This window comes from Meleagris gallopavo, chromosome 12 (assembly GCF_905368555.1).
Source record: "Meleagris gallopavo chromosome 12, MGAL_WU_HG_1.1, whole genome shotgun sequence".
NCBI lineage: Eukaryota > Metazoa > Chordata > Aves > Galliformes > Phasianidae > Meleagris > Meleagris gallopavo.
The window spans coordinates 6,986,336-7,002,474 of NC_139415.1; the positions used below are offsets into that span (position 1 = coordinate 6,986,336).

At 35.0% G+C, this 16,139-nt stretch overlaps 1 protein-coding gene across 5 annotated transcripts in view; it reads left to right on the forward strand.

The window, feature by feature from the left end:
* Positions 1-16,139, forward strand: part of ZNF280D (zinc finger protein 280D) — a 47,988-nt gene that overhangs the window by 21,983 nt on the left and 9,866 nt on the right. For all 5 annotated transcript variants that reach the window (XM_085233647.1, XM_085233645.1, XM_085233644.1 and 2 more), the window contains 10 exons: positions 359-588; positions 2,094-2,251; positions 2,689-2,789; positions 2,909-3,055; positions 3,607-3,741; positions 5,207-5,442; positions 6,577-6,717; positions 8,417-8,479; positions 9,000-9,118; positions 9,309-9,345. In XM_085233647.1, coding sequence (XP_085089773.1) covers positions 359-588; positions 2,094-2,251; positions 2,689-2,789; positions 2,909-3,055; positions 3,607-3,741; positions 5,207-5,442; positions 6,577-6,717; positions 8,417-8,479; positions 9,000-9,118; positions 9,309-9,345 — 1,367 coding nt within the window. The remainder of the gene's footprint in view (positions 1-358; positions 589-2,093; positions 2,252-2,688; positions 2,790-2,908; positions 3,056-3,606; positions 3,742-5,206; positions 5,443-6,576; positions 6,718-8,416; positions 8,480-8,999; positions 9,119-9,308; positions 9,346-16,139) is intronic.

Sequence of the window (16,139 nt, forward strand, 5' to 3'; positions counted from 1 at the left end):
TTCTTTCTTGTTTTTAAATTTTAGGAAATAGACATTTTTCTAATGAGTAAGGCACCACTAGGCAACGCTGACATTCTGATTTGAACTGGAAACTTATTTACATGAAACTATGAGAATAGTTATTTAGTGTTAAAAATACTTTGTATTTTATTACCTAAATGTTACTGAAAGATCAGTTCAGAGTTAAAATTGCGTATGTGAGTGTGGGTTTGAGTCAGTGTGTCACAGAATTGAAAAGCTTTGCATGTAGCTCTAATTAGCAGGCAGTTGCAGTTTTAAGATGCTGTTTTTGCTGATGGAGTTTGTTAAGGGAGTCTTACACCTTTTGTCTCTGTCTCTTCTATCCCTTTCCATCTAGTATTGTTGTCCAGATCTGGTTAATGACTTTTTTCTGGGCGTGGTCCAAACCGAATGTTCTACTGCAACAAGCAAGACTACTGAATATGAGAAAGGAAAATTGATTATGTTAGTTAATGATTTCTATTATGGGAAACATGAAGGTGATACCCAACAGGTACAACAGGAGCAGAAGACTCATACAACATTTAAGTGCTTCAGCTGTCTGAAAGTTCTTAAAAATAATATAAGGTACTTGAACTTGCTTCCTTAATGTTTTAATGATTTACAACCCGTATCAGTTAATGTCATGCGTTTGAAATTTGTCTATTTGGAATAGAAAAGATTTGTTTTGTGCGTCTCGCAAACTATTAATGCTGGATTATTGAACCGAAATTGAATTAATTTTTAGTATTTGTGTTTATCTGTAGCTTTTAACTTATTTACAGATTAGAGAACAAATCTTGTCTAATGGAAATAGTGTAGTTCTAATGAGAGCAGTGATAGCACTTAAAGGTTGGAAAAGGCAACAACAAAGTATTCTACAATTTACCATCCTGATTGATGGTGTTGTCAGTAGATGTGAGTGTTGTTTCTCTTTAGGGATTCACAGTGACTAATAGTTGGTCATTTGCTTATGTAACAACTGTTATTTTGATGGAGTAATTTTACTTCCAAGTGCTACAAAAAGCTTCAGTAAGCTGTTTTAATAGGTAGACCAATCCATGTCATTGTTCATTTGGAAGTTAAGGTCATTCTCTTTTTTCATGTGCATTCTTTAGGGGAAGCTGAAGTAGCAGAACGTAAAACTGAAAAATGGACTATTCTTTCAAGGGCATAGTCTGCAAGTCAAACTGAACAGCCTTGTGCTAACATCAAACCCATGTTTTTGAACAAAAGTTTCTTTAAACTCTGAACATTAAACTTGCTGTTAATATCTGTATAAGTGAAAATGCCAATATTACATATTTAAGCAGAGTTTACTGTTCTCCATATGAAATACTTATTTTTGTTACTTAAGAATTTGTATTCCAAGGTATTTTGTGTACTTTATTTATTATGGTGGGCAATGTAAATACATATATTCTCTCTAATTCTAGTGGAAAATTTTTTGGACCTTTGTTCTCAAAATGAAACCCATTCAAAATAAATTGATTTATGAAGTCAGCAGTAATGGGTTATGCAGCTAGCCTGTTCTTGTGACAACTTACTGTTCCACAAATGACTGAGCTGCCAACTTTGTGATAAGTTTCAGCTTAGACTTCTTAGCTACAATAGATCCTTCTACAGGCAGATGGATATATTAACAAGGAAAATACAGTGACTTTTGGCAGTGAACTGCCACAAGTTTCTGATAACCTTTTGGTTGTTATTTGCACAGTGGAATTTCTTGAAAACTGTCTTTTGTAAGTATTTAGGTCTGAAGACAATTTACAAAAAAGAAAGCTCTTGAAATACTCTCACTTTTGTGTGGAGGTGTTTCCAGATAAAGCTATGAATGTCCTACATGAAGATATGGTCTTAGTACTTATTAGCTTTCAGCAGAGCTGCAGTTGTGCTTCACAGTGTGGATGTGAGAACACTGGTGGTGATGAGGTCTGAGTGGCTGGCATATTTTAAGTATTTACTCTCGAATTTCTTCATATTCGAAAGTGCTTTCAGAACAGTGTTTCTAAGGTTCCTTTGTGTTTTGCGTGTGATATGTAATGCATAATGTCTGTGTACATCTTTTTTCACCTGTTTACTCTCATTTTAAGGTTTATGAACCACATGAAACATCATTTAGAGCTTGAGAAGCAGAGCAGTGAAAGCTGGGAAAGCCACACCACCTGCCAGCACTGTTACCGTCAGTTTCCCACCCCATTCCAGCTGCAGTGCCACATTGAAAGTACACACACACCTTATGAGTCTTCTAGTAAGTTGGATTATGTTGCACCGAACCTTTTTGTAGCCTAAAATTTTAGATATTTTTTCACTTGTCTTTTGCTGGTTAGTAAATTCAGGATGAAACCGTTGTACTTCAAGGGCAATAATCTGGAGGATTGTAAGCAAAAGCTGGACAGTCATTCAGCTTCTGTCAGAGCAGTGTATCTGGAAAACTTTTTTTTTTTTTAAGTTGGAGGGTATTCCTGTTTTGTTGGTTTTTTTAATTGCAAACTTGATTTCAAGAGTTCATACTGTTGAAGGACCTCACATTCCTGAAGTTGTTGAGAGTCTCATATGAAGAGCTGGAAGATCATTAGATTGTTTTCCCTTTATATATTTATACGGTTCACGTGTATGTATGTATTATAATTGATTGAATTATGATCCCAAACTAATTTGTGTTTTTTTGCTTTTTGCTTTTTCTAGCTATTTGTAAAATCTGTGAATTATCCTTTGAAACAGAACAAGTTCTTCTTCAACATATGAAGGACAATCATAAGCCAGGTGAAATGCCATATGTTTGCCAGGTATTTCAGAATTTGTTTTGTTTTTACTTACTCCCTCTGCCCACCCCATAATACACACACACCACGTCTGTTTTTACTTTTTATAGACTTTTAACAAGAAGTAACATTTCTTATTTTAGGTATGCAACTACAGATCCTCAGCTTTTTCAGATGTAGAAACACATTTCAGAACAGTTCATGAAAATACAAAACATCTGCTATGTCCATTTTGCCTCAAAGTAATTAAAATTGGAGCACCGTATATGCATCATTACATGAGGCATCAGGTAAGCAGATGCTTGCTTAATGCTAGAAAAATGCTAAATATCAAGAATCTCTTCCGAAAAAAAAGTTCCTGAAAAAAAGTAATTGATTTGTATAGTTGTTAATAGATAAAAATAGTCAATAAAATATGAAGACCTAGAGCTGCTTGTTGTGAGAAGTTTTTAAGTGAATTGTTAGACTGGCATGTTTTTGTATGACAGGAGTTTCCTGCTTAAAAATCTCTGGATATTCTTTAAAAAAAAATCTTTCTTCATTAGGTCATTGCCAAATGTTCTGCTTTATTTTTGGAGTTTACTAGAATGGCCTTCACAGATTCAAGTAGAGAAAAGATTGTGGATTACCATGTTGTCTTACTGTGACTGGTAACCTGATTCCTTCTTGGAATCGACACTGCTTTACATCTGTACAGAGTATCTTGACCTTGTGCAACATTAAGAGTTTGTCAGGTTGATCTTTACAAATGGAATAGCCGTTCTTTGAGACTGAATAGGGTTAGAATCTTGTTTTCTGTGATGTCCTTGCTTACTCTAGACTGGCTTCCTTTTTTTCCAAGAAAAAAGGAATATACCGTTGCACTAAGTGTAGACTGCAGTTTTTGACTTGCAAAGAAAAAATGGATCACAAGACTCAGCATCACCGAACATTTAGAAAGCCTAAACAGTTGGAAGGATTGCCTCCTGGAACAAAGGTAAGTAAAGAAAAATAAAGGGAGCAAATGAAAGAAAACATATTGGCAGAGAAAGTGTTGGAATGGAAAGAGTGCTTCTCTCCTTTCTTTTCCATAGCAAAGAAATTTTTGTTACCTCTAAAACAGAATACTCATTTCCTCTTAAAAGAAGGGCTAGCAACAGTTCACAGCTTGCAACAGTTCACAGCTTCCACCAGTTGGTCTGTATCGTTGCCCTGTCCCATTCCATTCATGCATGTGGTAGTAGTGCAGTCAGTGATACCTTCTTGAGCTGTCTGTTAATTTGTCCCTTTCTATTTATTATTTATTGTGTTAGGAGAAAAGCAGATAATGTGGATGTTGATCTGTAGTGTCGTCATAATTTCTTATGTAAGACTTCCAATATGTGGAAGGTAGTAGCAAAATGCAGGTGGAGTGCAAGATGGTTTTCCATAGGCATTATGCGCTTACAGCTGAGTACACAATGTCTTTTTATCTTCTGCATTTCAAGGGGTGAGGAGAAGAACCCAACAGTGTGTTGTGATGTGAATTTGGTTCCAATTAAAATATTTAGCGTTAAGTCCATGTCTTGAGAAGGAACAACTTGCCTGTAGATTTCAGAACTTTCTTACAGCCTTTTATTGAATTGTGAAGATTTATTGCCTTTCACTTGAGGTGAATAATAAAATGAACATTTTAATTAACTACTCACAGTTAATTTCCTCTAAAATCACTGTCTTATATTTTGTAAGGAAAATGACTGAAGTTGAAGTTCTGTTGCTTGGTAGTGATTCTGGGTTCTGTGATGTCACTACAGTATTTTGGAAGATTCAGAGTATTTGTAATTAGTAAAAGCTTAGCTTTGTGTTAAAGTTTTGGTGTTAGGAGACCTTGACAGTGTGTAGATGATAGAACTGAAGAGCCTGGAATAAGACTTAAGAGCTGAGCTGCTTCTAAGCTGTAAGTAGGGGCAAGAAGTATAATTCAGAAGCCAGAATTTGTCCTCGAAGGTTCTAGAATGAAGAGCAAAAATTATCTGAAGTACCTTGACTAATCGTGAGGCAACAATACACAGAGGTTTAGTTTAATTCAGGAACTAATTTGTTTGGTATTCTTCTGAGCAGAGCTAATTGATCTGACCCATCTGTCTCTTATCCAGAGCTACTTTTTCTTGCTTGGTTATTGGTTTTAAGAATAGGATATAGGCAGTTGCAGGTCTGAAGAGAGAGTGGTGTTTTTTTTTGTCATAGCTAATTATTTCCACCAAAACAAGAGCTTTTTAAGCATCTAGTAGACTACTGAGTTTAGGTTTACTCTAGTCAACAGTGTTACATATTTTTCAAAACTGTATTTACTGCGGAGGATTTTGGATGCTATGCAAGATAGTCACTTCTGTCCTGAAGTAACTGCAACTTTGAGAAAAACAGAAATGGGAACTTAAACAGCTTACATCTAAATAGAGAAACTTTTGATTTTGTACTTGTAGGTTACTATTCGAGCATCTATTGGATCTCTTCAGACAGGATCTTCAGTTAGCACAAGCACATCTACGTTTCAGTTATCACCTAAAGCGAAGAATACAACTGCTAGAAATCATAGCAGATCTAATTCAAATAAATCGAAAGCAAAATCAAAACCAACTGCATTGAAGAAGCAAAATGCATGGACCAACAGCAGTAGCAAAAAAAAAAAGGTTACAAATACAGCATTGCATAATCTAAGGTAAAATATGAACATTAAAAATACACTGAAGTATGCTTTGAATATAAGAATTCCAGTAATTTAATTATTATTCAATAACTTACTATCCTGCAATATAGAATATTTGACAACTTAATTTTGCAGAAGATGGCTCAGACTTTCCATATATTGTGATTATAACTCTGCATTGTCTTTTTTCATAATTTTGTTGGTGATGGACTTGATGGGAAAAAAAAAAAGCTCTCGCAAGTTTTCTGTTCTAAATTTAGATTTCTTTTCTCTGTGCAGAACTCACAGTTATTGAAATATTGATGCACCAGGCAGATTTATGTTGAAAAGTGACCTGAGAATGGACTCTGTTTTTTGCAAGCTTAATGGAGAGAAAAGTGTTTTCCTCCTTTAGTTTATAAAGTGCTATTTGAACCTGTTATTTGAAAGGTTAAAGGTCTGGTTACCTCAATTTGGGAAAGTATTAAAAGAGTCAATAAGATAAAAGCAAGCTGTGGGGAGAATGCTCTCCTTACATTTACAATTTAATAGTTTTCACAGTTCTTTAATAATTCCATGGGTCTTTTATGGACTAGAATATAATTTTGTTGGTTAATGTGCAGTAGCAATTCTCTGTCAAAGAGGTTATGGGTGACTCCCTTTCAGTAAGGTGCTAGCACTCAGAATTTAGCTGCTTTAAACGTCTAAAAATGACCAGCAAGCATAAATAAGAGCAGGATTACGATCCTCATCTGTAGTTTTCAAAGCTTGCAGGGAATACTGGATGATGAAATCCATATTTGCTTGTGCTCACTGTGTGAATGAAACGTTTCTTTGAAATTCTTTTCAAGCACAGAAAGACAACAGCAGCAGCTGAAATTGGAGTGTCTCATCTGCAGTATCTTGTTTCCAGAAATGCTCAGTAACAGATGCTTACACTGACCTTAATAAAAAAAAAAAAAAGTAAAAGCTGTAATGACCATAATACAAGAAAAAACAGACTTATGTCTGCTATTATAACCTGTAATAAATACTTATCTGATACTTTTTTTTTTTTTTCCCCTCCAACGTGGGCAAGCTTTTTACAGATGTAAAGCAAAAGGTTTGGAATAGTTATGTTGTCCTAAGGTACTGATGTTAACTATGAACTTTTCCATATTATGTTAGGTGTCGTTTGGGAGCTCACAAATGCATTGAGTGTTACTCAGAAATAAAAGATTTTGCAAGTCATTTTCCTGCGTATGTCCATTGTAGCTTATGCAGATACAATACTAGCTGTAGCAAAGCCTATGTGAATCACATGATGAGGTAAGAATTCTATACAATTATTTTGAATTATCATATACTTTTAAAGTTCATATAAATTGTATGAAGTGTGTGTGTTAACACGTTGTGATATAGGTCTGACAGGGACACATATATGTTGGATTTTCACTTCTAATGAGGACCTAAATCCAGTATTTTTCTTGTACCTTAAAAAGCTAGGAGTTCAGGCAGCTTTCTGTCTTAACCTCACAATTTCAGTGGGGTCTTTCATTGTCATTTCAGCCAGACTTAACAAATAATGGTTAATTGTTGCATATTCTCTGAGTTTCAGATTTAAGACCTCATCTGTTTTGCTATCACTGCTATCACTAATGAAATCCATGCTCAGAATGCCATGTAAAGGGTGTCTCAAATAGCATAATCAAATGGATACCACTTTGATCATCTGTGAAAATAGCAACATCTGATCTTGTCTGAGGTTTGTTGCTGTAAGACAGTTTAGGGTATTAGTGATGACAGATGTAAAAGAGACTTAAGAAAACAACATGCAAGTTTTCAGAGCAATGGGAGTATCACATACAATGAGTGGACATAGATTTTTTTTTTTTTTTTTTTTTTGCACTGAAGTTAAAAATTACTTTGAAAACCTACTTGTGAATCCTGTGCCTTTAAAAGGTCAAATGTATTGTGGCAGGAAAAAAAACAACTGAATGCAATTATCTTTTTAAATATTTATGTTTAAAATGCCTCAATGTTTTTGAAGTCTAGAATACTTAAATGTATGACTCATACACTTTTATGTATATCTTCTGTGCATTGTCCTAGTCACATTAATGTCAATGTTCTTGTATGAAATAGTTTACAAAGTTCCGTGCAGATAGCCTGTGGGTTAACACAAGTTGCATGCTTAACAAATAATAAAAATTAATCTACCTAATTGTAATCATACAAGAAAAAAGGCAGAACAGAAGAAGGGAATCTACTGTAAACTATTCCTGCTGTTGTCCATGCTCTGGCTGTTGTCCAGTTCAATCATGCAGCAAAACAACTAGTCTTTTGTCCTTTATCTCCTCAGTGCTCTGTCTTGACTGTCGCACTACTTAGACCTCTTGCAGCTATCACCACCTAAGGAACAAGAAGTGGTGTGGAAGAAGGCTGTATGTTTTTGCTGTAGCAGCATCTGTATTTGGTTGCTTGTTTTTCTTTAATATTGGGAATATATTATGTTGGCACGTGCTTAACCTGCATGTGTGATAACTTGAAGTCAATTTTTAATGTCTCTTGAGGAAGTTTGTGTTGAGAAAAACTTCTTCACCGTATAGATTTCACTGTGTAACTTAAGCACGGTGCTTCAAGACCTAAATTGCTGATGGAAGCAAACTGTGTTCGTGCAGTACTGTGCCAAAAAAAATTGAAGTCTTGCCCCTCCCAAGCTCCTTACTAGAGAGCTCAAAAGTAGAAATGCTTGGTGTTCCTGAGGTTGTTTGTTTCTTCTGCTCTTCAGCACAGCAATGTGGAGTTTTCTTTTACCAGTGTTTTGAATTGGAGATGAGATTCACAAGCATGTACAATTTCATCAAATCAGTTTTTTAGAATAATGCAGGTCAGTAGTTGAACACTGTGTTTTCTTGCCTTGTCAAAAGCAAATTTCAGTACCGTGTGTAGTATGTAGGGAATACGTGGAGTAATAAACTCAAGAAAGACAGATTAAATTATGGTGGTTTGTTTTTTTGTTTTTTAGTTTTCACAGTGCTCGTCCAAGTAAAAGATTTTGGATATACAAGAAGCATTCAGAAGAGCTACGGTAATTCTGCTTTTATTCAATTGTAGATCATCCTTTTTGCTTTATGATAGTGACTTGATTGTTTAAAATAAATTAGAGCCTCTTGAATTTCTAGGCATCCACAAAGATCAGAGAAGTGAAAATGTTATGACTTCTACTAACAGTGTTCTCTTTTTGACAAACTTTTTTAATCCGCTTCTGTTGACTTCTTTCTCAGGGCTTTTTAAAATATTTTCATAGCTTTGTTTTCCAATTATTAATAATGTGCAAGGTCTGAAAGAAGAGGGAGGTGGAAAAAAACCAAGAAACTCAAATTCTGTCTGTGGTACTATAGTACTTTTTTATAGTACTTTGTTCTGTGTTCAGCATGGAGATGTCCTAGGCAGCGACTGGAATTTCCACGTGCAGCTCTTCTATGAGTCACCTCATATAAAACTGCAAAAGCAGGGTTGTTCTCTTCAGTGTGTCCAGTAGGTGTAGGTTAAAGCTGTTTTCACAGCCATATTGTGTTTACACATACTTTTTACTTTCTCTCCTCTAGAGGTGTGACTGTAGTATGTCTTAACTGTGATTTTCTGACTGATGGTTCTGGCTTAGATAGGATGGCCACACATCTGAGCGAAAGCCATGCTCATGCTTGTCAAGTTATTATAGAGAATGGTGAGTATGTGTAGTTGTTTTCTTCTTACATAGTACACGTACAAGTACTCACATGAAGGTGTCTGTCCGTTATGGTAGTTTTTTTTTTCAATTACATTATAATGTCTGTGCATAGATTTGAAAGTGAGTACTTGTGTATTTCCACATTTTTTTAAGTATTTCTAACTTGATCCTTTATTCTTATTTTCAGTTTCTGTAGATTTACCAACTGCTGAACAAGTATCTGAGTAAGTTTTGTTTTACCACTCAATATTTCTTCTTTTCCTATTAATTCAGCGACAGATGGCCAAAAATTGTACTTTGAACTTGGATTTCTTCCAAATTCATTAGAACCAATAATGTATGGAATGTACATTTAATGTGTTTTTACTCTTGACTATGTCCAGAATTGCAAAAAGGGGAAGATAAATTGCCTAGGTCATAAACATAACAGTTCTTGCAGTATTAAAATTTCTCCATCTTAACTGCTAAGCCTAGGCCTAGAGAGACTGTTATTTCAAGTTGGTTTTAATGTTACCAATATTAAATGTGTTTAATGTTCTTTACACGATGTTGATATAAACACAAAGAAAGTAAAAACCTTTACGTGACATAGGGTACATTATTTAGAAATTGTTTTCCAAGTAATGTCATTTATTTGACAAAAGGTATACTAATTAATGTCTTAATTTTTTAAATGCAAAGAAAAATTTGAAAAGAAAAAATATGGAAATTTTGGCTTTTGGTTAAAGATTTGAAAAAAAAAAAAAAACCTGTAATATTGCAAAGGCCACGTTTATAGATTTGTGTTGTGGTTTTTTTTTTTTTAAATGTTAGAAGACTCAAATATGCTAAACCTTTCCCTGTTTGTGCCAGAACAGTATCTGAGACTTTACAGTGTAGTTTGTGAACCTACTTATGCCTTAACTGAAGGTTCCGAGGTATGCCAGTTGAAACAAACATTTGAGTTCTCTCTGAACTTCATTTGAAGGCAGGAATAAAGATGTCAATTATACTGCAAAGAAGGAAGTTTTCAGAAGGCAGAAGAATAAAGTTTAACCCAGATTTGACAGCAGGGTGTCATTGAATCCGTATAACCTATAGCAGGATTCTAAAAGAGATCGGAGGTTCTCATGCACAATGAGGACTTCAGCAGAGAGAGAGCAGTCTTCACTGGGTGTTGAAAGTATTCCCAATAGGTTATCTCTGATACAGTGAAAGGTGTCATATTCATGCCAGGTAGGTTGGAGTTAGATGACCTTAAAAGGTCTTTTCCAACCCCAAGTGTTCTATGATTTCATTACTTTCTAATAATATTTATTACTTATTATATTGTTATATACTTGTCTATATAGTTGTCTTGTAACTTAAATTTTCTAATGAAGTAGTCAGAAAGAGGACATTCTGGAATAATCTCTCAACTGATCCAAACATGGAAATACATTTATTTGGTTATGAGTAATAATAGCACAAAAAGTATGCTGTGAACTTCAAACCTCTAATAGTAACTGCTTAGCATTTGATGTAGTTGAATAGAACTTGTGATTTGATAAGATGAATAACAGACATTATTAAGAAGAATAGAAGTTATCCTGTAAGGAGCAGATGGGAAGGAAGTTAATTTGGGAAACCATTCCAAAAAAATATTTAAGAACGAATGAAATTTCTCTTCCTGGAGTACTGAATATTAAGATCTGACAAAATACTAGGAAAAGTCACTTAAGAGAGTGAGCTGGATATTCCCTTCATTAATCCAGAGTGGCTTGTGTTCTGTTTGGATTTCAGTGAAACTCAAACAATGGAAAAATAAGTGTTGAGCTGTGATACAACTTTAGTAGCTGGATGTATGTTTGGAATTCATATCTGCTGGACTATATGTGAGGAAAGGTTACAGGTGTGTGATGGGTGCAGATATATACTTGTGGCAGGCTGTTGTCAGTACTGCACAAGTATCTTGTTATCTTGAAAATATTGCACAGATGTCATACAAAAATACTTAAAGAATGTTGGATATGCTAAATATCTATTATGCCAAAACAGATGGGTAAGCACTGAAGGAGTAGATCTGAAGTACAGTAAAGAATAACTACAGGTTTGTTTCCACAAGCTGTTAGTGTCTTACATTAGGATAGATGAGTATAGTCATTATTTTTGAGAGCCCTGGTTTTGCTGTTGGATTACTTACTGGTTCCACGTGAGGTGGTATAAGCTGTTATTAAAAAAAAAAAAAAAAAAAACAAAAAACAAACAAAACAAACAAACAAACAAAAAAACCCTGCCATGTTGATAGACCTGGTTAATCTCATGAATCTTGTCCTTTTCCATGTAATATTTTGCTGATACTTGGGACAAGAACTTAACTGCTAAGTCTAATAGCATAAGTGCATCTAGGTAGCAGACCTTGTATTCATTTGCAGTACAGAGTACACACAAATATTTATCCTCATCGTGCTCTGTGTTTAGTTCTGCAAGAAGAGGTACCTGTAGACAGTGCTCACAACCTTCACAGTGTGGTTTCTCTGTGATATGAATGTATCTTCTCATTCTTTGACCTGTAATTTGGTGAAGTGTGTGTTGCTTATGGATTTCTGCAACATTGGCCACAATGACTCGTAATTAGACTCTTGGATGGTTTTGGATCTTCTCTTGCATCTTTCAGACCTTGGTATCTTCCGTGGTCTGTAAGACTGACTGCATGTGTTATACAACTCATCTTTATTGCTAATGACCAGACATGTTCTACAAGCTCTGTTCAGTATTGATGAGACTTGTGTTAGGACCAAGATTCTGTCATTAGTAGTACAGATAATCTAGGTGGAGATGTTCGAGCAGGATTTTCTTTTGAAATTGCTCCTTTACAAAAGTTGCCTTGTTTTGTTGTTTGGTGATCCATCTTGTGCTGAGGGAATGAGCCTTGTTAACTATTCCAGTACTCTTCTAATGCTCTACTCTCTGCTTTGCGCAACATTCACATATTTTTAAATGAACTGACAGTAGACATTTTTGTTGCAGGGGAGTTGAAAGTGAGCAGGTATCCTATGCTGCTTTGGCTCACTGATACATCATTGTGGAGCAGCAAATTGAACCCAGTCGAGCTTGGGATTATTTTGGTATGTAAGCGAACAAGCATCTGACCAGACCTTTTCTTATTTCTTCATGCACTGAAGCTGTGGGGTATTCTCTTTTTACATCTTTTAGGCAGCAGGTCTGGTCTTTTCTCCATTACTGTAGTCTGGCAAAGGCTCTTCTGTGTTTTTGTTCTCTGCTTTCCAGCATTAATTTACAGCTTTTGGGGGCTATAATCCATGGAAGAGAGACTTATCAGTAGTTTCATTTATGTGATGTAGTGTTTCTTTGCTGCTCATTGTCCCCTCGAGTCTGTCGGTATCGTTCAGAGTTAGAGTAGTGTATAAATGAGGGCATATACTTAATAGCACCAAAGCCCATTTTGTTCTGAACTTGATCTTAGCTTTTGAGAGTTGAGGGATTTGTCATTCTCTTTGGGTATTCACTAAAACATACAAGTCCTTATCTGTTTAATAATAAAGTTGCGTTTTTATCTAGCAATGTCTTTACAGTATATAGTGGTAAATATGCTTTGGAAGACTCGTATCACATGTAACTACATAAACTGAATCTTGGCCAAAGGAATTTGTTAGCTGTACTTTAATGGCTAAGCTTCTCTTGGCTCCTAAATACTTTAGGAGGAAATATGATGGAAACGAATGTATTTGCTGAGCCTTGATTCTGAGAGTGCAGCAGCCACGGTTCATTCATACCTTGTTCTTTTGGTATCATCTCTCATCTTCAAAGATGCTCTACTCAAGCTGCTAAGACATCTGCCAATTTTGATTTCACCGCTTCTGATCTCATCTATAGTTCTAGATAATCTGTGGCAAGTTCATCCATCAACGAGATGTCTAAATATATGATGAGTTTTCATTTTGTCATGATGAACATCTAGTGTTCCTCCAGACTCAACCTCCTGCTTACAGTGGATATATTTCTTGATTGAACCTCACATTTACCAGCTTCCAAGTAACTTAGTAGATAATCTTACTCTGTGGTCAGTTATCTCTTCCTGGTTATAAGAGATCTGATGAACAATCTGATAAACACAAGCTGTTCTTGATTTGCAACTCTTGCTTTTTCTGCATAACTAAATTTTCCAAAGTTAATCTGTTTTGGCTGATATTTTTGTCCTATTCCCTTTTCATGTAGAAACAGAAACAATTTTAATTGAGCTTTTGCAGCCACTGTGTTTTTGCTAGTAACAGCAAAGATCATGTCATCCATTGCCTTTGATGCATATTTTTGAATGAGCATCTACACAGTCAGAACTCTTAAGTCTTGTTCTTTTTGCTCCTTTTTAGTCTGACAATGTGTTCTGTCTCGTATGCTGTTCAATTTCAATCATCAGCTGTGTACTATAAGTTTTTCTTACAGGACTTGTTTCTGTTTAGACACAATAGCATTCAGTAAGTAGGATCACTTTTTCATTATGAATATGCTTTTGTAAATCAGAGGAAGCTGAATCTGTGATATTTCACTTGTGTTCAGATTTCTGTCAGCAACCAAAATCAGAGTATGGTTGCAGATTTTTATGGCTTTGAAAATTTTTCTCTAAGAATTTACTGCAAATTACACTGGATTGATACTTCACTTTGAAGTTAGATGATTTGGAAGATTATCATTTGGTTCTTTTACCGTTTTGCTATGGAAATTAGTTTAAAAAATGTCTAGTTAAAACACTTCTAAGTTACCTACAGATTTTCTAGCCTTGTTTAAGTAAGGGTAGCAAAACAGCTTATGTAGAAACGTATCATGGCATCCTGTTTCCATTTGCATTAAGTTTGGAGAAGTTACTTAAGTGAAAAACTTGTAATATAAAAACAGTACTAAATCATGTAGATAAGCCTGCATGACTCATGCCTTACTATCCCTGATAGTCCTAATTGCTGCCAGCTTACATGAATAATGCAGCATATTGGACCATGTCTGCAAAGACAAAGCATGAGAGTCTGACAAGAAAGTGAAGGCTTGTTTTAGGCTTTAAGAGAAGTGAAAATATTTGACTGCTCAACTTTGTATGTAATTACACTTACTTATGCATAATTATAATAAGTTAATTTGTGGCTGTATCCATTGCTAACCTAATTTACAAGTGAGAAACTGGAGACTGTATCAAGACAAATGTTACCATCTTTCCTTTTCCATTCATTCATTACCAGTGTTAAATGCCTTAGCATGGAAACACCTTTTTCTTCTAACTATGCATTCATGTGTACTATACCATGTAACATTTCTTCAAAGTAAATTTTTTTGCATGTAGTGGTAAGGGAAAATTGAGCTTTACTGTGAATCTCTTGCCCTGTTTCAAGTTATTTAAAGTATTGTCTACTAAAAATTCTATGGGTTTTGTTTTTTGCTATTTAAATATACCCCAAAGCAACAAAAACCAAGATGAAGGCTCTTCCATTCTTTAGTTGCAAACAACTTGTTCATTATTCTTGGATGTGGTTGAGCTGAGTAGCTGGAAAGTTCCTTAAGCCATTCAGTTACGGCTTAAGATGTTAGCTGGAGCTAATTGTCCTAGAAAAGGTTATTTCTTTTTAGGAATGGTCAGAAAATGGATGTTTGGTGAAAGATTCCAGCTGTTTTTCAGTACTGTTTAACCTAAATATGGTATGGGAGCAACTGTGTGGCTGTAGGGGTAACCTGGCAGATCCCTGGGAAGAGTTATTCATGATTTAAGCTGTGTGTGCGCACAAATGTATATACATTCCTTAGTGTGAAGGCAAGCAAAGCTGTGACTGCATGAATTTCAGAAATAATAAGTTATCTGTGTTTGGACTGTGCATCTAAATGTTTGCTTCTTTTGTTGACTCCAGATCTGTTCCATTAGCCCAACATGACTCATTGTGTAGCAAACGAAGTTTCAGATCAACCTGAATTCCGATTTAAAGCATCTAAAGGAATGATCTTAATAAGCCAGCTTTTATTCTACAGTCAAAGCCTGAGTCTCTTTGGTTTTTGTGGCCAGTACTTCCTATTAAGTATGTCAGTCTGAAAATTTTTCTTCAGCTGTTACATTTTGTCTGAATTATTATTGGATAGAAGACTGGCAATTAGGGGTTGCTTTTCACTGTTCTTAACTGGAAGTTTATGTATAGTAAAGAATCTTTTGGGACCTGTAGAAAGATTTCAAAATTGTGGACCAACAGGCTGTATTTACTAAAGAAGATCACAATTTTTGTATTGTTTTCACAAGATTATGTGCAGAAGTACTGTAGCTTCAGTTACATAAGAAAGTAATTTGCCTATGTTGCTTTTTGAAAACGTGAGTTGGAACTCTTTGGAAACTGAACTACTGGACCTAAAGATTTAAGGTTTCTTAGCATAAAAGAGTCAGGAACATAACATCATAGAGTGACTGTCTTTGGATTTTGCTAATTTTGAATTAGAGCTGCATTCAAGAACCAATTCTGAAATAGCAACAAGGTTGAGAATATGTATCAGTAATCCAAGTTGAACTGTATTAACCAAGAGGTGGTTATAACAAAATCTTATTCATCTTGTTTGCTTTCAAAACACTGTGATCTGTCCCGTATGTTTATAAGATATTTAAAACTATAAACAGGTATTGGATTCAGTTCATAGCTGATGAATTTTTATGACAAAGCTTAGATTTATTCATTCAACAAGAACAGTGTTTTATCCTTTAGTATCTGATTTGTCTAGGTTGTTTTGCCTTTTCCAGAGTGGTTACTGATTGGTTTTGGGCAAATGCAATTTTGAATGGATTTGTTTAAACTCTTGTATAGATATGATTAAAGCAGTGAAGTTAACCTAAATATCTTGTTCTGCATTATCTTCTACTGATATTGCTACTCATGATTAAACAAAGTATTTTAAATCCCTACCCCCCCCCAAAAAGTGTTATCATTTGATTTATCCTGACACTTTTTCTTTCTGTTACCTAGATGAGCATTGTAACCATGCTGAAATACCAGTTGTTATTTAAAAAAAAAAAAAAAAGTAT